This window comes from Saccopteryx bilineata, chromosome 1 (genome assembly GCF_036850765.1).
Source record: "Saccopteryx bilineata isolate mSacBil1 chromosome 1, mSacBil1_pri_phased_curated, whole genome shotgun sequence".
NCBI classification, from domain to species: domain Eukaryota; kingdom Metazoa; phylum Chordata; class Mammalia; order Chiroptera; family Emballonuridae; genus Saccopteryx; species Saccopteryx bilineata.
This window is the reverse complement of record NC_089490.1, coordinates 308,389,207-308,416,001: the sequence shown is the minus strand read 5'-3', so window position 1 is coordinate 308,416,001 and position 26,795 is coordinate 308,389,207. Positions and strand designations below refer to the sequence as shown.

General features: G+C 38.2%; 1 protein-coding gene across 5 annotated transcripts in view; it reads right to left on the bottom strand.

The window, feature by feature from the left end:
* Nucleotides 1-26,795, bottom strand: part of ARHGEF12 (Rho guanine nucleotide exchange factor 12) — a 164,586-nt gene that overhangs the window by 16,981 nt on the left and 120,810 nt on the right. For all 5 annotated transcript variants that reach the window (XM_066247014.1, XM_066247027.1, XM_066247017.1 and 2 more), the window contains 10 exons: nucleotides 26,599-26,713; nucleotides 24,576-24,681; nucleotides 22,112-22,324; nucleotides 15,671-15,803; nucleotides 15,337-15,372; nucleotides 7,572-7,726; nucleotides 6,511-6,657; nucleotides 4,545-4,630; nucleotides 2,866-2,991; nucleotides 1,240-1,354 (listed from right to left, as the gene is read on the bottom strand). In XM_066247014.1, the coding sequence (XP_066103111.1) occupies nucleotides 1,240-1,354; nucleotides 2,866-2,991; nucleotides 4,545-4,630; nucleotides 6,511-6,657; nucleotides 7,572-7,726; nucleotides 15,337-15,372; nucleotides 15,671-15,803; nucleotides 22,112-22,324; nucleotides 24,576-24,681; nucleotides 26,599-26,713 (1,232 nt within the window). The remainder of the gene's footprint in view (nucleotides 1-1,239; nucleotides 1,355-2,865; nucleotides 2,992-4,544; nucleotides 4,631-6,510; nucleotides 6,658-7,571; nucleotides 7,727-15,336; nucleotides 15,373-15,670; nucleotides 15,804-22,111; nucleotides 22,325-24,575; nucleotides 24,682-26,598; nucleotides 26,714-26,795) is intronic.

Here is a 26,795-nt window from a genome sequence, read left to right as displayed (position 1 = left end):
CACTCACTCCAGGGAGCAGGTCTCATTCACAGTGTAAGCAATATAAATGGGACCCCTTCCTCCCGAGAATTTCACAGCGCACAGCCTATGTGATTATGTCCAATGCGCCTGTTAAGTAATATATTTTGAATGACAATTCAAAATAACTCAAAAGTTAGTTTCTTTGAATTTGAAATTATATTTAAAGAAAATAAAAAGATGAGAACATTCATATTAAAAGTTGAAATTTGCCACAACATGGTGAGGTTAAAGTGAGGTCTACAATATAAACACCAAAATCAGGATATTCAAAATTACAATCCTCCAAACATAGTCCAAATATAATGAAGATATATTAAAATATAAAAATTAATGTGTATGAGTGTTTTCAAATTCTCAGGCATAAGAAACAGAGACATTTGAGTGCATAGAATTATTATATATTTTCCTCAGGGTCTTTTTAAAAAATTATTAATGAGGGCTAAGTGTAAGAGCCTAAAGCTTAATTAAAAAGTTTAGATTTACTACATGTTTTAAAATAAGAGAGTTGGAATTATAATGTATCGATCAGTTGGGTTTAATGAGAGTACATATACGGATACAAAACATCTCTTCAACACAGTGCAAGCATTCTTCAAAGGAAATATGATATCTGCCAGAGGAAGAATTGGTGACTTTCTTCTATAAAGAGCCACTCATAAATATTTTATACTTTACAGGCCAAATGGTCTTTGTTCCAACTACTGACCTCTGCTGCTGTGGTGCAAAACAGAGACTATCTGTCAACAAATGAGCATGACTAGGTTCTAATTCACTTTACAAACACAGGTGATAAGCTAGACTTAACCCATGATCCACAGGTCACCAAACCCTGTGCTAGACCTATAGTGGAGTACATTAAATCAAATATCCTGAAGACTGGACTGAATCAGTTTTTAAAAAAATGTTATTTATTTATTGATGTGTGAGAGAAAAGGGTAGAAAGAGAGAAAGAGAAACACTGATTTGTTGTTCCATTTATTTATGCGTTCATTGGCTGATTCTTGTATGTGCCCTGACTAGGGATGAAACTGCAACCGTGGTGTATCAGGATAACACTCTTACCAACCGAGCACCTGGCCAGGGCCAAGACTGGATTGAATCTTATTAGAAAATTTTGCTCTACTATTTGGAAACCTCCAGGCACCAGAAAACTGAGAGAGAATTTTTTTTTGTTTTGATTTGTTCCTAAGCTTTTGAATTTCAGTGAAAATGCTGTACCTGTGTATTTGGCAATATTATCCAGTAGAAGAGGGTACTTAGTAAGCCTCTGCATTTGGGTAGGAATGATATCCTTTAGCTGCAGACGACGACATAGCGGATTACTCTCAGCATCCTAAAATAAAAGTGGAATAAGTGAATTTATAATTGTTACTGGGACTATACCTAACATGTACCATATATTCATCATATAAGTGTCTATAGCATCATGGTTCTGGTAATTAAATCAATACTTAAAACTTGCCAAGATATACCACTGTCACATTATACTTCTGCTTTCTTTTTATCACTAAACTTCTCTGTTATCTGTATAAACAAGGATTGAGAGCATGCATAATCACTCTAAGACTCACTTTCTTGCGATGAAACAGCTTTATCTTCACATATTCAGAAAATCTAGTTACATTTTCCTGTAATTGGCATTCCTACCAAAAACCATTCAGCTAATTTGCTGGCTGCTATTCCAAGTAGGCACAATGGGTCACCAGTCTGCACTTACCAGTTCATCAATAAAAGGGGTCTGCAAACTGTTCGGGAAAGTGCTAGATAGTAAATATTTTAGGTTTGCAAGCCATGCAGTTTCTGTCATAACTTCCAACTCTTATTTTAGAAAAACAGCCACATACAATATGTAAATGAACAAGTATCGCTTTGAGTATTAAAAAGTTCTAAGATGGCCCCCAAAATTCCCTCTTTGGTGTATACCCCTCTCCTTGCATGGGACAGAACCTGGAATATGATGGGATATCACTCCTATAATTAGGTTACTATCAGTTAACTTTTCAAGATTTTCCTAAGTGAGTCTAACTTAATCAGAGGATTCTTTAAGGGAAAGCTCTGTCAGGGAGATGCATTCCTACTAATTTGGAAGAAAGCAAACATGCATCTTATAAACTGCCTATAGGAATATGGCAAACAAATATGGACAATCTCTAGGAACCAAGAGCAGTTCGTAGCCAACCAGAGCAAGAAGACAAGGATCTTGGTTACACATTTATAATGACATAAATTCTGCTAATAACCAGAGAGCTTAGAAGAGGACCCTAAGTCTCAGATGAGCACTACACGGCTCCTGCTGACACCTTGATTTCAGCCTGGTGAAGCCAAGCCGTACCTGTATTCCTCAACCACAAAAAGCGTGACATAATAAATATGCATTATTTTAAGTTGCTATGCTTGTGGCAATTTATGATACGACAAACAAAAAACTACCATACTGTTTTCCAATAAAACTTTACTTACAAAACCAGTCAAGAGGCTGGATATGGCCCATGGGTTGTAATTTACTGATCCTTGATCTATATACCAACATATACCTCAATAAGTATGACTGTTGTTATATTCTTCCCTGGGCTTGATAGAACCCCATTCTCATGTTTTAACATTATTTTGACATTGTACATGAACCATTCCTGGACAATATCTCCATGGTAATATGAACTTCTATATATTCTTTATTTTTCATCACTCCAATATCAACTTTATACTGTTTAGTAATTTAAGAGAGCATTTATAGTTTTATAAAACATTAACATATATAAAAGACTTAGTCAGAATTCCCCAGTTTATTCTGTAGCTGATAAAAAATTTTATTATTTTTTCTCTTACAAGACAGACTCAACTTACTTGCACAAAAGTCTGGAATCTAGAATCCTTTTTCTGACGAGATTTGATCATTTCCAGGGCAAAGGGTTGGTTACTGCAAAAGGTAGCAGCAGCATGTTTCAACTTCTCCTCCCCTGGTCCACTGAACTGTGCCAAGAATGCAAAGAACACAATAGAGGATGGGATACTGAGCTGATCAGAGGCTAGACAACATGAGACAACCACGGTTCTTTCAATATTTCAGTAAGTATTCTCAAGAGACAAGAAACAAATACATATATATGTGGAACATTAATGTTTCTCTGTTATAAACATCTGACCCTGACACATCTGGACCTTTTCTAATTATATTCTAATGTTTTCTTCCTTGTAGCCTCTCACACTTATTACCTTTTCAGCCTATACCACTTCTGTATTATCTATAAAGGCTGACATAGGAAATTATGAGACGTAATACACTTAAAAGAGACTTTGGGTGGTGGCACACAATGCAATATACAGATGATGTATCAAACTGTACATTTTAACCCTAGATAATTTTATTAGCCAATGTCATCCCAATAAATTCAATTAAAATAAATTAAAAATAATATATAAAAGAAAAAAACAGATTAAAACTTAACTTTCTTAGAATCTGATACCTTCACAAATATGACTCTCTTATTGCTTGAGGAAGATTATGATTCCCTAATCCTGTTCTATGAGTCAAGTGGCTAAGAAGAGACTTACTACTAGATTGGTAGATTCTAGGCCATGAGCTCACCATCAATAAAAGGAGTTAAGATAAAGATTATTTTAGTGACCTACTAGTATTTAATCTTTAAAAAATTCATCTTCGTAGAATTACCAAAATCTTATGGCAGGCTACTACACATTAAAGTAAATTCCTATGGGCATGTCTAAACAATTCCTATTCAACCTGTGTTAAGATTTTGTGTACTACATGATGTCCTTTACAATTATCCACAGGTTTAACTGTAGAACTTTCTTTAAAAGTTTGAATTAAACCCCTTTTCCCATAGGAGGATTTTATGTATGTTCTAGTTTAAGTCTTCCAGCTATATATTCCCGTAACAATATGTATTCTCCTGTTCTTGTAACACTCATCAAACCTGAAATAACTAATTAGAAGCTTCATAAGGGAAGAAGCCAAATCTGGTTTTGATTGCCACTGTATCCCCAGCACAGTGCGTGGTACATAAATATATATTTTGGGGTATATACTGACAAAGAGTCAGAAAAAAATAATAAACACTTGATAAATAGCTACTATAATCTCTGAATCTTTTATTATACTATAATTAAGATCAAATAATTTTCACTTCTACTATTGTGATTCTAGTTCTGGATCTACAATTGTCTAATGTTGTGCCATATAATTCTGAGATTCGAACAATAGAAGATAGCTAAAATTCTGTATCAGTTAAACTATTTTTATGAAGATCCATTTTACTCTATTCTTTAAAACACAAAGAATATGTTTTAAACACAAATCTTTAATTTGATGGGAAAATAAAGAGCATTTAGTTTGAGCACTTAATAGAAGACATTAACCCAAAAGTATATACTCTGCACTCTTCTCATCTGTACATTAGCTTTGCAAATGGAGGAGGTATGCATATTTGGAAAGGTCAATTAGCCTTGAATCTGATCATCAAATATCTATAAAATTATTCAAATAGAATAGCTTATTTCCTTACCCAGGTCAGTAAATCTTCTCCAATTTGATCAATAACAGAGGTCTCATTCCTCTTTCGAACAGCTTTCATTTGCTCATTCAACCCAACTAAAGGGGAAAAAAATAAAATAGAAAAATTAAGCATATATGCATTTTAGGTTGAGTTCCAAGAACTTAAATTTTCAAAATAAAATAAATATCCAGAATAGTATAGCTACGTCTAATCTTAAATATAAATCTGGACACAATTCTTATACATCTATATATTTGTGAGCTCTATCTGAAAAATAGGTGATGAAGTATAAATCAAAGTGGACACTGGCAAACTGAATACAAGATATGAAGTTAAATATTCATTCAACTTCAAGACTCCATCTATAACCATGCTTAGGAAAACTTAAGTTTAAACAGTGCAGCCCTGGCTGGATAGCTCGGTTGGCTACAGCATCGTCCCAAAGCACAGAGGTTGCCAGTCTGATCCCCGATCAGGGCACATACAGGAACAGCTCAATGTTCCTGTCTCTCTTTCTATCCCCCTTACTCTCTTGTTAAAATCAGTAACTTAACATAAAAAATTAAATACTGCAGGTGATTCTGCCTACTGTTCCTCTCAAAATGCTTATGTTCACAGGCAACAGATATAATCAAGGCTGAATTTGTCAATGCATGCTGGTGAAACCTAAAATCATCCTCCTCAAAAAGTAAAAGGCATCAAATTGGTGGGCAGGTATTGAAATATAATGATGGGATCCCTGATAAAAGAAAGATGAAAAATTAAGGATCATAGAGAAACAGTAACTTATAAAGAGAGCAACAGAGGCCCCAGGCTGGTTAGCTTGCTTGATTAGTGTTGTCCTGAAATGATAAGGTTGCGGAAACTACCAATGAATGTGCAAGTGGAAAGCAACAAATGAATACTTATCACTCTCTCTCTCTCTCTCCTTGTTCTGTCTCTCTAAAATCATCAATTAAAAAAAAAACAAGAACCAATATTACTGACTACAAAGTCTGACATGAGTACAACTAGGGAAGTCAGCAAGAAAGAATTTTTTTTTGTCTTTTTGTGACAGGCACAGAGAAAGAGAGAGAGAGAGAGAGAAAGAGAGAGAGACTGAGAGAGGGACTGATAGGGACAGAGAGACAAGAAGGGATAGAGATGAGAAGCATCAATTCTTCATTGCAGCATCTTAGTTGTCTGTTGATTGCTTTCTCATATGTGCCTTGATGGGGGGACTACAGGAGACTGAGTGACCCCTTGTTCAAGCCAGAGACCTTGGGTTCAAGCCAGTAACCGTGGGGTCATGTCTATGATCCCATGCTCAAGCCAGCGACCCTGCGCTCAAGATGGTGAGCCCCCGCTCAAGCTGGATGAGCCTGTGGCTCAGCCTGCAACCTCTGGGTTTCAACACGGGTGCTCTGCATCCCAGTCCAACGCTCTATCCACTGTGCCACTGACTGGTCAGGCAAGAAAAAATTTTTCTATATTTATTAAAGCATTTCAAGTAAAACAAAACAAAACAATAAAATAATTTAATTCCTGAAAATGATACCATCACATTACTATTTTCAAAATGCACTTGCATGTTATATATGAAATATACTATATGGGGTGTGTGCGTGTGTGTGTGTGTGTGTATATATATATATGTATGTATATGTTTTAAAAACATATACACTGTAATTGATAGAAAATTTTCAAGGGTAGTTTCTACTACTCATAGACAGAGTAGAATTTTTACATAGTAGATATTGACATTAGAGTTTAAGTCCTGTGTTAACACTTTGTATGTAAAAGGCTGGTATGAAGTTGGGGGTAGTGGACATTCAAAGATCCAATCATTTATTTATGCTATGCTCATATATGTAATTTCAGGAAAGCTCACATGGATATATTTACAAGATTTTACTGTTATGGTACCTTTATATACTCATTATCTTTTTATCTATTGGAAATGTTAGGAACGAAGATCAGAGTCAATTTCTCTTACCGTGAAGTTGAAGAATATCTTCCAAGTTTGAAAAAATTTTCCGTAGTTCTGAAGGTGACAGGATGCCTTCTCTGGACACTCGCTGATAGAACACTTGATCAAGAACTTTTAATGTTCGAACATGAGCTCTTTCAGTATAAAACAATTCTAAACAGAAAAAAAGTAAATATAAAATGTTGCCTTACTTAGGAAACTTCATGAAAAGTCTAGTACCTATCTTACAGCATACATAGTCATAATATTATTGACTATATTCTAATAAGTTTTTACTGGAATTAACTAGCAAGTAAGTTATATAATTATTTATAGTTTAAAAAGGACCTAGTATATCTGTAGCTACTTTCTTGATTCCACAGAACTCGCTTACATATTGGCTCTAACAGTTTAACACTGGCAAAAAAGAAAAATATCATTCAAAACTATTTTGTTCTTAAAAGTTAACAGTGTACTTACTCCAAAACCTGTACTTAAAAGTTAACTGTATTCCAAAACTCACCTGTCTTTTTACAATAGCACTCACCAATCACAACTACAACAAGAGTCCAGCTTAGAAATAACCATACTTTTGGTTATCTAATTGCCTATAAACCCTCATTTTTGAGGTCAGACTTGTAATTTCACTATGTTATCAGGGACAAGAAGATAGTTCTTCATTCATAGCCTAAAGATAGCAAAGGATACAGCATCCATGTCAGATCTGTCACATGTATGCTTGGATAAATAAAGAACACTGCATTAGGATCAAGGAAGACCTGGATCTTACCTAGTTTTCTCCCTGTCACTTACCAGCTGTATGACCTTGATTCATTCAATCACCCTGAGCCTTAGCATTCTCACTTACAGTCTTTGCACAAAATGAACTCAGCTTGAAAGTAAAGTGATGAGGCTAATGTTGTCTTGATGATTTTTACAAGTTTTAAAGTTCAAGGATCAGCTTTATTTTTTAATTACCTCTTTGTTTAAAACAAAAGTTAAGCAGAAACTTTGAAGCAAACACCAAGGCTTTGGGTAATTTCTTGCTCTAATAAAAATATATGTAAACAAAAACTAATTAAACTCACCATTAATTACTTCCTGTCTTTTGATTTCACAAGGCTTAAGTCCCAATAACACTTCTCGACTAACGAGCTGCTGCCAGTTGGGTGGATCTGTCTCTAAGTCATTTTCAAACTGTTCATCCTCACTTTGACTTTCTCCAAAAGCTATGCTGTCAAACCTAATGAAGAAAAAATGATGATGAATTCCATTTGATAACATCAGGTAAATAATGGGAAATAGCAGAAGTCTTTACATTACAATAAATCAGTCGGATAGTATATAGTGTTTCTTTTAAAAAAATTTTATTTTTTAATTACAAGTGACATACAATATTAGTTTCAGGTGTCCAACATAGTGATTGGACGTTTATATAATGTATGAAGTAATCACCCTGGTAAATATAGCACCTTTCTTACACTATACAGTTATTATAATGTTATTGACTCTATTCCTTATGATGTACTTAAAATTTCCATGACAATTTTTATAACTGTCAATTTGTACTTTTTAACCCCTTCACCTTCTTTACCCATCACATCAACCCCACTCGCGGTTGGCAACTATTTGTTGTCCAAATCTATGGCTTCATTTTGGTTTTGTTTGTTCATTTATTTTGTTGTTTAGAATCCACATATAAATGAAATAATATGGTATTTGCCAATACTGTCTGGATCCGTCCATGTCACAAATGAAGACTGCATTTTTTATGGCTGAGTTAATATTCCATTGTATAAATGTTCCACATCCAACCTACCTATTTGTCTTACTGATGGACACAGGTTGCTTCCATATCTTGGCTGTTGTATATAATCCTATGCATATATCTTTTCTAATCAGTGTTTTGAATATCTTCAAGTAAAATACCAGGAAGTGAAATTACTGGGTAATCTGAGTTTTATATTTGATTGACAAACATCCACAATGTTTTCCTTAGTGCTTATCAGTACACAACGATTCCCTTTTGTCTACATCCTAAAATTTGTTTGATTTATTGATAGAAATTTTGAGAGGTAGAGTGGTATCTCATTTTTAGTTGGTATACTGATGATTACTGATGTTGAGCAACTTTTCATACATCAATTGGCCATCTGTATGTCCTCTTTGGAGAAATGTTTATTCAGGTCCTCCCCACATTTTTTCATTGAATTGTTAGTTTTTCTGGTGTTAAACTATATGATTTCTCTGCATATTTGGAAATTAACCCCTTATCAGATGTATCATTGGCAAATAAGTTCTACCATTCCATTAGTGTCTTTTTGTTCTGTTCATGGCTCCCTTCACTGTGCAAAACCTTTTTAGTTTCATGGAGTCCTATTTGCTTATTTTTAATTTTGTTTCCCTTGCCTGAGGAAACACATCCAAAAACCTATTACTAAGAGCAATGTCAAAGAGTTTACTACCCAAAAGTTTTATGATTTGTGATATTACATTTAAGCATTAAACTGTTTTAAGTTTATTCTTATATCCAGTTTTATCCTTTTGCACATATCTTTCCAGTTTTCCTAACACCATTTATTGAATAGATTATCTTTACACCATTGTAAAGTCGTGCCTCCTTTATCATAGATTAATTGACCATATAGGCAGAAGTTAATTTCTGGACTCTCTATTCTGTCCCATTGAGCTATGTGTCTGTTTTTACGTCAGTACCGCGCTGTTTTGATTACTACAGTCCAGTAATAGTTTGATAGCAGGTAATGTGATACCTCAAACTCTGTTCTTATTTCTTGAGACCTCTATTTGAGTTTGTGGTTTCATATAAATTTTAAGATTCTTTGTTCTGGCCAGGCACACAGGAGAAGCGCCCATCTGCTTCTCCACCCCTCCCCCTCTCCTTCCTCTCTGTCTCTCTCTTCCCCTCCTGCAGCCAAGGCTCCATTGGAGCAAAGTTGGCACGGGCGCTGAGGATGGCTCCATGGCCTCTGCCTCAGGCACTAGAATGGCTCTGGTTACAACAGAGCAACGCCCCAGATGGGCAGAGCATCGCCCCCTTGTGGGCGTGCCGGGTGGATCCCAGTCAGGCGCATGCGGGAGTCTGTTTGACTGCCTCCCCATTTCCAACTTCAGAAAAATACAAAAAAAAAAATTCTTTGTTTTATCTAGTTCTGTGAAAAAAGGTATTGGCATTTTGCACTGAGTCTGTAGATTTCTTTGAGAAGTGTAAACATTTTAATGATGTTCATTCTTCCTACCTATAAGGACAGTTTACGCTTAAATTTATTTGTATCTTCTTCAATATCTTAAGAGTTTTCCAAGTATAGGTCTTTTATCTCTTTGGTTCATTTTATTTCTAGGTATTTAATTTATTTTTGATGCAATTATAAATGGGATTGTTTTCTTAATTTAAGAAACAATGATATACGGAAAAGGTATACATAGGCAGATGGGGATCCTCAAACCCCTCAGTGAGATCTTCTGAGCTTGGCCTTTAAGTACCAAGAGGCAGAAAAAGCCCGATAGAGATCAGGTGAATTACCAACTTTTAGGATATGCCCTTAAAGGCTCCAATGCCCCAAAGAAGTCTCATAGGAATCCATCTGGGTCCTGCTTCAATAGTGAAAAGGAAGGTCATTGAGCTAAAGCCTGCCAGGCTTACATGCCTCTGCTGTGAGGAAACAGGGACACTGGAAGGTAGGCTTCCCCCTTGCTCCTCTAAGGGAGGGTTCAGTCTCTTCCAGGCCTGCTCCAGCCACCTATGACCTAACCTTGCCCAGAAAGCTGGGATTTGCCACTGAAGGCTGAAGGTGCCCAGGGTTGTCGGCCCCATCTACGACACTGTGGACGAGCCTAGGGTATTTCTTCCAAGAAGCAGGTAAACTGATCTCATTTGCACAAGGGCCACTTAAATATGTCTTGCCTGAATAGTCAGGTTTTTAATTCTTCCCACAAAGATCTCTGTTGTGGGTGTTGATAGTCCTATTTTCTGCTGCTTTGTTCAATATATAGTGTTTCCTTTATTCCTCCTACCTCATTGCCCCACTCATATTTCAGGCTGGGACCTGCTCCTAATTCAGAGCTCTCTCTCCCCCTTTTGCCAACTTCTATTGTGAATTTACCTTTGTCACCCAGCTTAGTGTATCCCAAGGTTCTCTTTACCAAGCCACAGTCGCAGAGCTCCAGGGAAAAGCACCCTGGTCTCATCTCTCCAGGCAGAGGAGAGCAGAGGCTCCATCTCCACACATGCTGCAGATGGCTTTTCCAGTCTACCTGAATCATTACCAGCTAGAAGCAGCAGTCATTGGGACTTGGACGTGAGCTGCAAAGTATAGAATTGTGACAACAATTCCAGTGCCATGCAGACTTTTCCTGGATGTGGACTTTTTCTGGACTCCTGCTCCTTGTGATAGCTCCTAACAGACTGAACTGGGGTTGGGTTGCATTTTTCAGGGATTTGGAATGGTGTTGGTGCCAACTTGGACCATATATATATATATATATATATATATATATATATATATATGACTGGATAAAGACAAAAAAAAGAAACAATGGTTCATTATCGTTGTATAAAAATGCAACTGCTTTTCTGAATATTAATTTTATATCGGCCCTGGCTGGTGAATAGAGCCTTTGTCCTGGCGTATGGACGTCCCAGGTTCAATTTGCGGTCAGGGCACACAGGAGAAGCAACAATCTGCTTCTCTCTCCCCGCTCCCCTCCTCCCATTCCAGCAACCAGTGGCTCAATTGGTTTGAGTGTTGCCCTAGGAACCTTTTTGGCTGAGAGAGCCATGAACGCCACATATTTTAAAATGTAATTCCGTGAGAGCCATACGACGACCCGTGTGCGGTTATGCATTATCCAATAAAAATTTGTTGTTGTCCTGGAGGACAGCTGTGATTGGCACCAGCCATCCGAAACCATAAACATGAGAGGTAGAAAACGAATGGATTGTAATACATGAGAATGTTTTATATTTTTAACGTTATTATTTTTTTTTATTAAAGATTTGTCTGCGAGCCAGATGCAGCCATCAAAAGAGCCACATCTGGCTCATGAGCCATTGGTTCCTGACCCCTGCCCTAGGTGCTGAGGATAGCTTGTTGGTCCCAGCATCAGTCTCAGGAGCTAAAAATAGTTCGGTTGATTCTAGCATTGGCCCCAGACAGGGTTTGCCCAGTGAAGCCCAGTTGAGGCACAAGAGGCCATCTGTCTCACTATCCCCCTCTTCTCACTTAAAAAAATTTATATTTTTCTATTCTACTGAATTTATTGATTAGCTCTAATTAATAAGTATTTTTTTGCCATAAGATTTAAGTTTCTTTATAAATAGTAACATGTCATCTGCAAATAATGACAGTTTTTCTTTCTAAATTGGATGCCTTTTATTTTTATTGTCTGATTGCGCTTGCTAGCAATTCCAATACAATGTTGAATAAAAATGGTGAAAGTGGGTATCCTTATTTTGCTCCCGATTTTTTTTTGTAGTGTTTGTCTGGTATCAGGGTAAAGCTGGTCTTGTAAAATAATTTTGGGCTTTCAATTTTTTTTTTTATTCATTTTAGAGAGAAGAGGGAGAGACAGAAAGAGGAGAGACAGAGAAAGGTGGAGGAGGAGCTGGAAGCATCAACTCCCATATGTGCCGTGACCAGGCAAGCCCAGGGTTTCGAACCGGCGACCTCAGCATTTCCAGGTCGACGCTTTATCCACTGCACCACCACAGGTCAGGCCAGGAGCTTTCAGTTTTTGATTTTACCTTTTGTTTGGTAAAATTTTCCTGTGAAGTCATGTGGTCCAGTACTTCTGTTTGTCAGGAGTTTTTTGATTACTAATTCAATTTCTTTAGTAATTATTGGTCTGTTCAGATTTTGTTTTTTCCTGATTTAACCTTGGAAGACTGTATGTTTCTAAAAATGTATCAATTTCTTCCAGGTTGTCCAATTTGTCACAATAAATCCATTCAGTGTTTCTTTTATAAACCTTTGTATTTCTGTGGTATTTGTTAGTTTCTTCTTTTTCATTTCTGATTTTATTGCAGTCCACTTCTTTTTTTTATTTTTGTTGTTGATGAGTTTGGCTAAGGATTTATCAACTTTTTTTTCAAAGAATTAAGTCTTGATTTTACTGCTTTTTTGTTTTAACTTGAATTTCATTTATTACAGCTCTGATCTTTACTTTTTCCTTCCTTATGCTCACTGTAGGCTTTGTTCCTTCTTTGTTTAGTTCCTTTAAGTGTACAGTTACATTGTTTGAGATTTTTTGTTTCTTAAGGTACACCTATATTGCTATAAATTACCCTCCTATAACTGTTTTGCCCATGCCACAGATTTTTGGTCATTGTGTTTTCATTTTCATTTGTCTTAAGGTATCTCTTGATTTATTAATCTCATTTTTAATACATTCACGGTTTAATTCATGCTAATTACCCTCCACAGGTTTCTGTTTTTCAGTTTTCTTCATTAATTTCTAGTTTCCTACCACTGTTATCAGAGAAAATAATTGATATTACTTCCTTCTTAAATTTGAGACTTGTTTTGTGGCCTAACATGTAGTTTGTCCTGAAAAATGTTTCATATGCATTTGAGAAGAATGCTGCTTTGGGCTATAATGTTGTAAACATATCAATTATGTACATTTGATCTAAAATGGGTCATTTAAGGCCACTATTTTCTTCACTGATTTTGCTGTCTATTATCTATCCATTGTGTCAATGGGATGTTAAGGTCCCCCTACTATTATTGCCTTACTATCAATCTGTTTACATCCATCACTGTGCTTTAATATTTAGATATTCTTACATTGGGTGCACAGATGTTTACAAGACTTGTATCTTCTTGTTGGATTGATCACTTTATCATTATAAAATGTTCTCTTTGTCTCTTGTTACAGCCCTTATTTTAAATTCTATTTTCTTTTTTCTTTTTTTGCGAGACAGAGAGAGGAACAGATATGGACAGACAGACAAGAAGGGAGAGAGATGAGAAGCATCAATTCTTTGTTGTGGCACCTTAGTTGTTCAATAATTGCTTATCTCAAGTGCCTTGACCAGGGGGCTACAGTAGAGCGAGTGACCCCTTGCTCAAGCCAGCAACCTTGGGCTCAAACCAGCGATCTTAAGCTTCAAGCCAGCAACCTTTGAGCTCGAACTAGCGACCACGGGGTAATGTTTATGATATCACATTCAAGCTAGCAACCCCACACTCAAGCTGCTGAGCCAGTATTCAAGTTGGATGAGCCCGTGTTCAAGTAGGCGACCTTGGGGTTTTGAACCTGGGTCCTCTGTGTCTCCAGTCTAATGCTCCATCCACTGTGCAACCTCCTGGTCAGGCTAAATTCTATTTTCTCTATTGCTATACCAGCTTTTTTTTTTTTTCATTTCCATTTGCAGGAAATGCCTTTCTCCATTCCTTTACTTTCATTCTGTGCGTTTTTAGATCTGATGAGTGTCTGTAGGCATTATATATACCACTATTATTTCTTTATCCAGTAAGCCACACAATGTGTTTTAATTGGGACATTTAGTACATTTACAGTCAAAGTTATTATTGATAGGTATGCAGTTATTGCCATATTAATGGTTTTCTGATTGTTTTTATAGTTCTTCTGTTCCTTTCTTATTCTCTTGCTCTCTTTTCTTATATGTTAATGACTTGTTCTACAGTGTTATATTTGGATTCTTTTATTTAGTCTATATCTCACATAGATTTTTGGTAGGTGGTTACCATGTGCTTCAAATATACCAAACTATGCTTATAGCAGTCTTTTAAGCCGATGGTGGCTTAAATTCTAACACATTCTAGTATCACTACAATTTCTACTACTACTTCCACAATAAATTTTTGTCACTTTTTTTTAGTTCTTTCATGAATCATGCAATTCCTGCTAATTTTCAAAGCCAGATGTTATGGGAACACAGAAGTCCCAGGTTGGGAATCCCAGTGTGGAGCTAGGACCCCTTAGGCCTCAGGGGAAACCTCCACTAAGCTGTCCCTTCTGGTCCTTAGTCACCACACTGTGGGTGTGGGACCTGCCCATTTCATGTCTCTACTCCGCCTATCAGTCTCAATGTGACTTCTTCTCTTTTTTTAATTTATCATGTTGACATGGTTTCAAGATCCCACTCAATATAATACCCTCTACACATAGCATCGTGGCCCCCTATGCCCCATGCAAAGTCTCTTTATATTATTAGTTATAGGATTTCTTAGTTTAGCTTGTCTTCAGGTGGTTCTCAATGACAGTTATTCTATAATTCAGTTGTAATTTGATGTGGTCATGGGAGGAGGCAAGCACAGCATTTACCTACCTCGCCATCTTGACCAAAAGTCCTGAGTCTCTTTTCTTTAAAATAAAATGTTAGTGGAAAATTGTATTTCTTAAAATATGCCTCTGTTAAAAGCTACTTTAAGATTACTTACTTTCAGCCCTGGCCGGTTGGCTCAGCGGTAGAGCGTCGGCCTAGCGTGCGGAGGACCCGGGTTCGATTCCCGGCCAGGGCACATAGGAGAAGCGCCCATTTGCTTCTCCACCCCTCCGCCGCGCTTTCCTCTCTGTCTCTCTCTTCCCCTCCCGCAGCCAAGGCTCCATTGGAGCAAAGATGGCCCAGGCGCTGGGGATGGCTCTGTGGCCTCTGCCTCAGGCGCTACAGTGGCTCTGGTCGCAACATGGCGACGCCCAGGATGGGCAGAGCATCGTCCCCTGGTGGGCAGAGCATCGCCCCATGGTGGGCGTGCCGGGTGGATCCCGGTCGGGCGCATGCGGGAGTCTGTCTGACTGTCTCTCCCCGTTTCCAGCTTCAGAAAAATGCAAAGAAAAAAAAAAAAAAAAAAAAAAAAAAAGATTACTTACTTTCGGAAAGGCTTTGGCGTCCCATGTTCAGTCATCCTAAAACAATGAAATACAGAGTCAACATAAAAACAATATGGTTCAAGAAATTTATACCAAAGATACTCAAAACTGGGTTAAACTACAGTGGCTGATAAATAATTCTTTTGGATATTGTAAGATTAGTATCAAACAAACTGAAAAACATTCAGTACCTATGTGATATTTATAACCAATACAATTTCTAGTTCCTTCCCAAACAACAAGTGGAAAAAACTCTGCAAAATATAGGGATACTATGTAACAAAAACACTTAAAACAATGTCCTAAACTTAAACCTAAGTTACCACTGAATTACCTCTCCACTTCCCATTCTTCCTCTTGCACCTGATCTAATGGAGGAGGCAGAAACTCAAAGATGGTATTGGAAGTACGAGGGGTGCCATCTAAGGAATCTCCAGATGCTGGTGTTTCTCCAACTTGCTTTGATACTGAAAAGATATGTCAGACATTTGACTCATGTTAATGCTTAACTTGATGATTACAAAACAAAGTATTAATCAGAAAAGAGTTTCAACCTAATCCACAGTAACATTTGTATTTAAACAATTGTCAGTTAGTTGGAAAGAAAATTCCAGCATAAAATTTTAAAGTACTCTAAAAAATAAACAGTAAAAATTTTAAGCACCTTTTAAAAGTCAACATAAGACATGGCAACAACTCAGAGAGCATATGAGAAAAAAAATCTCACCCTTTTCCACCCCCAAACTTTTTCATTCCAATTTCAGTTATTATGGTGATCTAACAAATAACTTCATACTTCTTTTTCATTATTATCTTTAGGTAGCATCTATTTCTTCCCTCTCTGAACATGTTGCTCATTTATGCTCCCTACCTTCACCCTCCCCCCATTTTTTCCCAATGTTTGATAATTATATGATATTATTACTAGTTGGGTACTGGTTATTATTTAAGTTGAAACAATATAATTATATTTTTGTTTCATCAAGATGTTAGTATATGGCCTGACCAGGCGGTGGCACAGTGGATAGAGCATCAGACTGGGACGCAGAGGACCCTGCTTCGAGACCCAGAAGTCGCCAGCTTGAGCACAGGTTCGTCTGGTTTGAGCAAAGCTCACCAGCTTACCCAAGGTTGCTGGCTTGAGAAAGGGGTCACTTGGTCTGCTGTAGCCCCACAGTCAAGGCACATATGAGAAAACAATCAATAAACAACTAAAGTGTCACAATGAAAAACTGATGCTTCTCATCTCTCGTCCTTCCTATCTGTCTGTCCCAATCTGTCCCTCTCTCTGACTCTCTCTCAGCTCTGTCAAAAAAAAAAGTTAGTATATGAACCCTCTTTTATGTCAGATTAGGTATTTAGTGTACATATCCTTCCTTTTACTTATATTTTTTTCCTCTAACCTTCATTTCTTTCACCTACAATTTTATTTTAATTAAGAGGATTTTTTACAATTCCATTCCAATCTGCACCAACTGCTATTCTCTGCTTTGCCTAATAGGCTGATTCTAAAAGATTAAAAACCAATCAAGTGCTTACTATGACAATATGTACATGCTGTCATATACAATATACATATTATTCCTGCCCAGGTTAAGAAGTATACTAATTAGAATTATGTTTTCTTTTTTACTGCTTCAATGATGCAATTTCTGGGCCACTTGAAATTAAATGTTTACTATATTAAAATCTTATACTTCATTAATTACTTTAAGATCATGCCACTTTTTATTTTGCTTCATATTTAAAATCATGACTTAATTTTCTGAAGCACTCTGTTTTCCTAAATGCTTTTCTATTATTATTGTCAAAGTAATATAATTTTATAATGTCTCATATTTTTCTATCTGTTACATCATACAGTAGTATGCTTAACTGCTTAAAATCCTCCTCTTGCTTATCTTGTTCCTGTGTTCCAGTGCAGAACAGCTGCTTCTTGGCCTGCGACACCATTATCCTAGAATTGCCCTTCTTCACCACCTTCTTGGGTTGTTTCCACTTTTTCCTGGTCTCATGACATTTTCTTTCTTAATATTTTTCTCACTTTCCTCAAGTGATATCTTCAAATAAATTTCAAGTAAAAGGTACATTTCAGTTAAACTCTTAATCCTGCTATATTTGAAAATGTCATAATATCTTTCTTTGTATTTTATAAATAGTCTGAATGAATACAGAATTCTAAGTTCAATACTCATTTTCTTTCAAGTTGAAGGCATTGTTCTTTGTGTTATAATGAGAAATGTCATGCAGCATAATTCCCATTTTCTTTCTCTTATAAGCTTTTAAAAGGATTTTTTGAAATTTCTGATATACCAAAATTTCTAGAGACATTTTAGGTACAGATCTTTTATTTTTATTACTATTCATTGTAGTTGGTTCCAAGTGAGCTCTTTCTGTCTGAAAATATGTATTCTTTTTCAACTCTGGAAAGCTTTCTTCTGTCATTTCTCTAACTGCCTCTTTTCCATTTCCTCTACTGATACCTTGTAAAAGAGACCACAGTAGTGGTTCTCCACATAATTCTTGTCTCATTAATTTCTATCTATTGACATTTACGATACATGTTCTGATATATTTCCTTGACTTTATTTTTAGGAACTATTTTTTGCTTTAAATATTGGCAGTGATAGCAGTTTGAAAATACAGTGTGTCCGTAAAGTCATGGTGCACTTTTGACTGGTCACAGGAAAGCAACAAAATACAATAAAAATGTGAAATCTGCACCAAATAAAAGATGGGAAAACCCTTCCAGTTTCTGTAGGACGATGTGGCAGCCCACAGCCATGCCAGTCGAGATGTGGATGGTACAGAGGAAAGTTCAGTGTGTTCTGTGGCTCGCTAATCCATGACCAAAGTGCAACGTGAATATCGGCGTGTTTATAACGAAGTGCCACCACATAGGAATAACATTACTCGGTGGGATAAGCAGTTGAAGGAAACTGGCAGTTTGGTGGAGAAACCCCTTTCTGGTAGGCCATCAGTCAGTGACGAATGAGTCTGTAGAGTCTATACGGGATAGCTACCTAAGGAGCCCTAAAAAAATCTGTGTGTGAGCCCACATCGAACTGCACTGAATAGGTGTGAAACTGGGAGAGTTTTCCTATTATTTGGTGCAGATTTCACATTTCGATCGTCTTTTGTTACTTTCCTGTGACTGGTCAAAAGTGCACCATGACTTTACGGACACACTGTATATCTACAAATTCTTTGATATTCCTCTCTTCAGAGGTGAAACCTAATTCTTTTATCCTTGAGTGTGGACTAGATTTAGTGACTTTCTTCTAACTTGCTGAGGAGATAGTGTGCACCCTTAGAAACTAAAGTCATAGAAGACATTGGGGTTCTTTCTTGCTGTCTCTTTTGCGTCACTCTGGGGAAAACCAACTGCCATGTTATGGAAAGCACACGTGGTAAGGAACTGAGGCTTTCAGCAAAGAACCAAGACCTTTCTACCACAAGCCACCTGCATGAGCATGGAAGCTGGTCTCCCATCCCCAGCTAAGCTTTCAAATAAACAGCTGACATCTTGTCTGCAATGTTATTAGAGGCCCTGGGCCAGAATGACCAAGCTACTAGAATTCCTCACCAACCAAAACATGTGAGATAATAAGTATTTTCTGTGGTAAACCATTAAGTTTTTTGTATAATTTATCACACAACAATTGATAAATACTAGAATAAGTATTGTATTATATGTAGTAGTTATATTAAAACTTTTTGGTCTCTGAATGCGCCTTTTTCATAGCATCCTATTATAACTTCTTTATTTCCCCTAGGTATATGATCTAATTTTAAAGAGGTATTTTTTTCAAGTTCTTGTCTATTAACAAAATTATTGTTTTCTGCATAGGGCAGTTTTTCTGTTCATTTTGGATTCTCTTTTTTTTTATACCACCATCTACTATGCTTGGAATTATGTATTATCTTAGATCTTGTTTTGCTGAAAGTGAGTAACACTGTTGATAATTAAGAATGCAAGGCCTGATGCATGATTTGGCTTTCTTTTGCTGCTCTGTGGAAGTAGATTCATTTCTGTTTGGAGTTCTCTGAACAGGGTGAGCCCCTTGCATGCCTACTGTCAGGCTTTAGACTCCCAAATATTAGAACTACAAGACAATTATAATGTGGAGAACTTAATTCTCACACAATTCATTCAACTTCCCTAAAACAGTACACTCAATTTCTTCTGGTACATAAATGACAAACAACCTATATTCTATAATGCAAGGATCAGAAGCTGCTGACATAATTGTTTTGATTACAGCCTTTCAATTCATTCATCGTTTTCAGCTTTCCTTCTTACTCACGTACACCAGAACACATGCCAGCTCTGAGCTTGAAATCTCTATAGCTTTCTAATAGGCAGACTGGCTCCCAACTTGGACTCCTTAAACAAATTATGGGCTTCAATTTCCTTTAGGTTATTTATCCATAAAACTATTCTTGTTCTCTCTCAATCTCCCAAAAATTAGTTGAAATCTCTTATTTGTTGATAACATCTTATTTTCCTCTACTTCCTTTCTCTTTATGGTTTTTGTTACCTACCACGTTTGTGTATCAATGAGACATTGGAGCCACAAATCCATGCATGTACATAATCTAACATCTAGAGAATTCTGTATCAGATAAAATCTCTAGACTTCTATCCAAGTATCACCCCTACTTCTTTGCCTTAAATAAAAACCTGACTATCCCATGGGAGGCTACTTCTTCTACAACAGCTCTCTCACTTAGGGACTTATGTTTCTGTCATATAGTGTGTACTTTAGGGTAGAGATGAGATGGATATTCTCCTTCCTCAGTACTATTTTTAGACCATTACTTTTCTTTCTTTTCCTTCCTTCCTTTCCTTCCTCCTCCCTCCCTCCTTTCCTCCCTTCTTCCTCCCTCCCTCTCTCCCTCATTTCTTTCCTCCCTCCCTTACCCTCCCCTCTTCTCCCTCCTTCCCTTCTTTTTTAGGTGAGAGGAAGGGAGATAGTGAGAGACTCCTGTTTGTGCCCTGATAGGGCTCCACCCAGAAAACCATGTCTGGAGCCGATGCTCAAATCAACTGAGCTATTTTTAGTACCTCAGACTGATATACTTTGACCAGCCGAGTTATCCTCAGCACCTGGGGCAATGCTGAAACCAATCAAGCCACTGGCTGCAGGAGGGAAAGAGAAAGAGAAAGAGGTGGGGAGAAGCAGATGGTCACTTTTCCTGTGTGCCCTGACCGGGAATAGCCCAGAATGTCCATACATTTGGCTGACGCCCTATCCAGTGAGCCACCAGCCAGGGCCTACCTTTTTTTCTTATAAAAATCCCCTTGTTTGGCCCCTCAGTTAGAGTATCACCCTAAAACAACAAGGTTGTGAGTTAGATCCCTAGTCAGGGCACACATGGGAAGCAATCAATGCATGAATGCGTGGAACAACAAATGAATGCTTCCTGTCTTCCTCCTCTCTCTTACTTCCTCTCTCTGTCTTCTCTAAAAATAAAAATCTATCACTCAATAAAAAATTACGCCCTGGCCAGATAGCTCGGTTGGAGCATCATCCGAAGTACAGAGGTTGCTGGTTCGATAAGTGGTCCAGGTACATACAAGAGCAGCTCAATATTTCTCTCTTTCTCCTTACTTCTCTCTTTAAAAAAATAAAAGAAAAAAATACTATTCTTGACTGGACGTTGATTTGGGTAATGTATGAACTTACAGTAACTTATTCTTTAATAGAAAATTTAAATGTTTATAAAATTGAAAAATGTTGTACCATTAAATATTCAGTGGTAAAAAAAAAACAAAGCCCTTGCTCTATAAGGCTCTCCTTCTCTGGATATGGTCACGTGTTCTCCATCCTCACAACAATCATCTAGTAACAACCGCTGGCTTTTGGCGGAAAGTTTTATTTTCCATTCTAATATCACACGACATGATCTCAAAACCTAGGTACATATTAATCTACTCAAACTCCTGTCTCCTGGGTTTCTTACCTTCTTCAACTCCAGCGCCCTCTTCTATGCCACCACCACTCCCACAGCTATAATTACTCTTGATCATGTCATGACCAAAAACTGAACTGTCTCCCAAATAACTAACATAGATAGGCATTCCCTTCTCTAAATATGATATAACCACCTATTCTCCCAGCTCATTCCCTTAAGAAACCTAATATAACAAGTATAAAAAAATATGGTAACAAGCTCTTTTCCCAATTAGCTATAATTATGTCTTAGTTTTCTTTACTAGTTAAATCTTTTTGTTCTTTTCACCCAGTCTCACTCTTAGGTAATAATCTTGTCTTTCAAATACACTCTGCATCTCATCTCCTTTTCAAACTTCGTTCTATTGGTTATAAGGTTTATCTTCTGCATCTTCAACCTCTTTCCCACAACTAGTTTCCTCTTAGTATTTAAAAAAACATGTCTAGTATCTCTCATTTCTAAAGTCTTCTTTAGACCTGCCAGATCGCCCCTAATCACTGATCAGTCCCACCAATACTCCCTTTACCCTTCCTCTACTGGACTTAGCAAAATTTGAATTTGTGTGTATGAATATCTTCCCATGAGACTAAGATGTACAAAGCAAGAATCTATGTATAATTATTGTATGCTAAGATATGGTATGAATGGATGAGAACTTAAAAATTATCATTCAGCATATTATCAGTAGTTATAAAATATTAAAACATTAAAACTAAATTTAACTGGAATTCAGTTTTGATTAAAATAATTTGCCACTCTATTTTTAATTAGTATGAGTGTTTTAAAATCTCGATAGTTAAGTTAAACTACAGCTCACCCATATCATTCTCTTTCCCTCCTTCCTGGGAAAGAGTGGCCACTGAAGTCACAGAGGAAACGGAATTGGCTGGCAGGGATCCAACATCTGCTCCTTCACTTGCTAGCCCACTCTGGCGCAACTTAGCAGAGTCCTGAGGTTCAGGGCTCACAGATGAGGGTATGGATAAGTGCTTAGGGTGGCGCTGCTTTTGTAGTTCCATGGCTCTGCCAACTGAATAGAAAAAAATAACCAAAAATTTCTGTTTCAAAACAGTTAAAATAAGATAATAAAAAAGATCTATCAGCGGTGGAGCGTCGGCCTAGCGTGCGGAGGACCCGGGTTCGATTCCCGGCCAGGGCACATAGGAGAAGCGCCCATTTGCTTCTCCACCCCTCCGCCGCGCTTTCCTCTCTGTCTCTCTCTTCCCCTCCCGCAGCCGAGGCTCCATTGGAGCAAAGATGGCCCGGGCGCTGGGGATGGCTCTGTGGCCTCTGCCTCAGGCGCTAGAGTGGCTCTGGTCGCAATATGGCGACGCCCAGGATGGGCAGAGCATCGCCCCCTGGGGGGCAGAGCACCGCCCCTGGTGGGCGTGCCGGGTGGATCCTGGTCGGGGCGCATGCGGGAGTCTGTCTGACTGTCTCTCCCTGTTTCCAGCTTCAGAAAAATGAAAAAACAAAAAAACAAAAAAACAAAAAAAAAAAGATCTGGAAAAATGTCTATAAAAAGGTAGGCCCTAGAAAATATAAGGTAAATTATTACAGAGAGGGGAGGGGAGGGGAGGGGAGGGGAGGGGAGGGGAGGGGAGGGGAGGGGAGGGGAGGGGAGGGGAGGGGAGGGGAGGGGAGGGGAGGGGAGGGGAGGGGAGGGGAGGGGAGGGGAGGGGAGGGGAGGGGAGGGGAGGGGAGGGGAGGGGAGTAAAAGGAGAAAAATGAGAGTGAAAGACAGAGTTAGATGGAGGAGGGAAGAAGGGGATGGAAGAGGGATAACAAGAAAAGGGAGAGACATAGTAGAAGATGAAAGAAGAGATGGGAGGTAGAAAAAGATGAGTCATGAGAAAAGGGGATGAGGAGAGCAATAGCAGATGGGGAAGAGGGGATGCTGAGAGACAAAGACAGATACACAGGGAGTTGTATTCAACTGTAGGAGTGAGGAAGCCTTTTAGCTCCGTGAGCTCTTAGAGCTCCCCCCTTCTCCTTAACACTCATGACTTCATTGTCACACTATATCTCAGAGACTACACAGACTAATCCCCATCCTGCCCATTACCCCTGTTCACATCAGGTCACCATGCTCCACAGAACATCCTCACATATCTCTATGTATCACTAATCCTAAAATCCTTCCTTAATTCCAAAAATTATTTTTCTGTCTCCCTTGGAACTCATGGTCAGTTTCTGTAAAATAACCTCCTCAACCTCTTTTCTAAAAATTTCCTTCATTTTCGCAGTGTTTCTCAACAAGGGCACTAATGGCATTTGAGTGAGCGTTCCTCACTGTGTAGGACATTTAGTAGCACTGCATCACAAGACTATCCCCACTCCAACCATGACAATGTATTCAAACATGGTATTAACTTATGAACCACTACATGAACTAGTTTCCTCCCCATAGTACCATATCCCTATTTCTTCTGCAGCCCTCTCTAGCTGGCTGCTCTTTCTCCATTACGCCTGAGGGTGGAGGGAGGTGAAAAAATAAAGCATAATGAAAAGGTGAAAAAACTGTACAATTATGGAAAGAGTGATATGTATAAAGAGATTAAACAAAGTATGGTGAAGAGATCCATGCACACTCTTTTACACTTGATCTTAGCCAAAAGGCTGAGAAGCAATAATGCACATTTTTAAAAACTTTAATATTTAGAACCTAAATACAAACAAAATTAGAGCAGGTAAATAAATTATATTATGGATAACTAATGGAATGCTCTAGTGCCATTAAAGAAAATGTTTATAACAATTATGTAGCCACATGGGGAATTTAGTTCAGATATAACCTTGAATGGAATCAAGGTACATTGGAAGTTCAGTCGAATCATGTCAAGAACACCTTTCTGCCTAACCAGGTGGTGGCGCAGTAGATAAAGCCTTGACCTGAAATGCTGAGGACCAGGTTTGACAACCCAAGGTCGCCAGCTTGAGCCGAGCTTATCCGGCTTCAGCATGGGATTTTAGACATGACCCCATGGTCACTGGCTTGAAGCCCAAGGTTGCTGGCTTGAGCAAGGGGTCAGTGGCTCAGCTATAGTCCCCCAGGGTCAAGGCACGTATGAGATGCAATCATTGAATAACTAAAGTGCCTCAACTACAAGTTGGATGTTTCACATCTTTCTCCCTTCATGTCTGTCACCCCCTCTCTCTAAAAAAACCAAAACAAACAAAAAACCCAAAAACTTTCTCCACCAATTCATTCTAGCTAAATGAACCTGTGATAAAAGGTACCATGAAATGGCAGGAATGCAGCATTTCAAACTGCAACATACTTGCATTGCTGTCATGACGGCTTGGCCTCCTAGGGGGTCCCAAGATGCTGGAGAATCCTCTACGCTTCCCTTTTTCTTCGCCTTCCTTATCTTTCTTCATACTTTGCTAGAGTTGAGGTAAAATCAAAGCAAAAAGAGAAAAATAACAGATTTCTTTTGTTGCTTTCAAAAATACAAATAAAATTCCTACAGTCATTTGAAAGAAACTGATTAAATGTGAATGAAAGACACACACACACACACACACACACACGATACTCATTAGAAATCTGCACAGTTACTATGTAAGGATCAAACTTAAGTTATTTGGGGGAGGTAGAAGAGGGTATATAGGGGGATAAATGTGATGGAGGGAGACAACTTAGTGTGGTGAACGCACAATAAAATATACAGATGATGTATTATACCAGTGGTCCCCAACCTTTTTTGGGCCATGGACCGGTTTAATGTCAGAAAATATTTTCACGGACTGGCCTTTAGGGTGGGACAGATAAATATATCACGTGACCGAGACAAGCGTCAAAAGTGAGTCTTGGATGTAACAGAGGGAATCTGGTCTTTTTTTAAAAATAAAACATCGTTCAGACTTAAATATAAATAAAATGGAAATAATGTAAGTTATTTATTCTTTCTCTGCGGACTGGTACCAAATGGCCCACGGACTGGGACCGGTCCGCGGCCCAGGGGTTGGGGACCACTGTATTATACACCTGAAACATGCATTTTATTAAACAATGTCACTGGCCCTGGCCGGCTGGCTTAGTGATAGAGCGTCAGCCTGGCGTGCAGGAGTCCCGGGTTCGATTCCCGGCTAGGGCACACAGGAGAAGTGCCCATCTGCTTCTCCACCCCTCCCTCTCTCCTTCCTCTCTGTCTCTCTCTTCCCCTCCCGCAGCCAAGGCTTCATTGGAGCAAAGTTGACCTGGGCGCTAAGGATGGCTCCATGGCCTCCGCCTCAGGAGCTAGAATGGCCCTGGTTGCAACAGAGCAATGCCCCAGATGGGCAAAGCATCGCTCTCTGGTGGGCGTGCCGGGTGGATCCCGGTCGGGCGCATGTGGGAGTGTCTGACTGCCTCCCCGTTTCCAGCTTCAGGAAAATAAAAAACAAAAAAAACAAAAAAAACCAAAAACGTCACCCCAACAAATCAGTAAAAACAAACAAAAAACTTAAGATATCTTTTCAAACTCTTTAAAGCTGATAATTTTGGAATATAACAAGGTAGTTTTATAACACACTTTCTGGGAGTATGTTCTAAACCAGGGGTCCACAAACTTTTTACACAGGGGCCAGTTCACTGTCCCTCAGATTGTTGGAGGGCCGGACTATAAAAAAAAACTATGAACAAATCCCTATGCACACTGCACATATCTTATTTTAAAGTAAAAAAAAAAAAAAAAAACGGGAACAAATATAATATTTAAAATAAATAACAAGTAAATTTAAATCAACAAACTGACCACTATTTCAATGGGAACTATGCTCCTCTCACTGACCACCAATGAAAGAAATGCTCCTTCTGGAAGTGCGGCGGGGGCCGGATAAATGGCCTCAGGGGGCCACATGTGGCCCGCAGGCCGTAGTTTGGGGACCCCTGTTCTAAACAGTTCATTTATCCATTGAACAAATATTTACTAAGCTCATAAAATGTGAAAGCATGATGCTAAAAGCTGGGGATACAATGATGCAGGAGCTCCTTACCCTCATAGAACTTTACAATCGAATTAAACAAAAGCATAAATAATTACAAACTGTGACGGGTACCATAAAAGAAAAGAACAGGCCACAGCAAAGCAGGGGATGGCACTCTGTGTAAATCGCTAATCTCGCTTTTCTTATTGTCTAGTAATTAGTTCATATGTCTGTACTTCTCAGATTTTGAGTTTGACAACAGGGGCCCTATCTTATACCTATTAGCATGCCTACCAATAATTTGCTGAAAAAGTATATACTAAGAAGGAAAGCACTGAACCAAATGTAAACAAGTATAGAGACCTAAACACACTGTTATTCTTACAGTCTTACCTTGATTTTCGGAAGGAATCCAATACGACCCCGCTTATGCTCTAAGTTTCGAGGTTCTTTCACTTTTACTCCCAAATGCTTCATGTACATGAAAATAACATATTGCATTGTCGAACTGGAGGAGAATGGATTAAGTGAAATAAGACTTTTGAGAAAGAAGAGTGAGTAAAATAAAGATAGCAAATGACTTCCAAAAC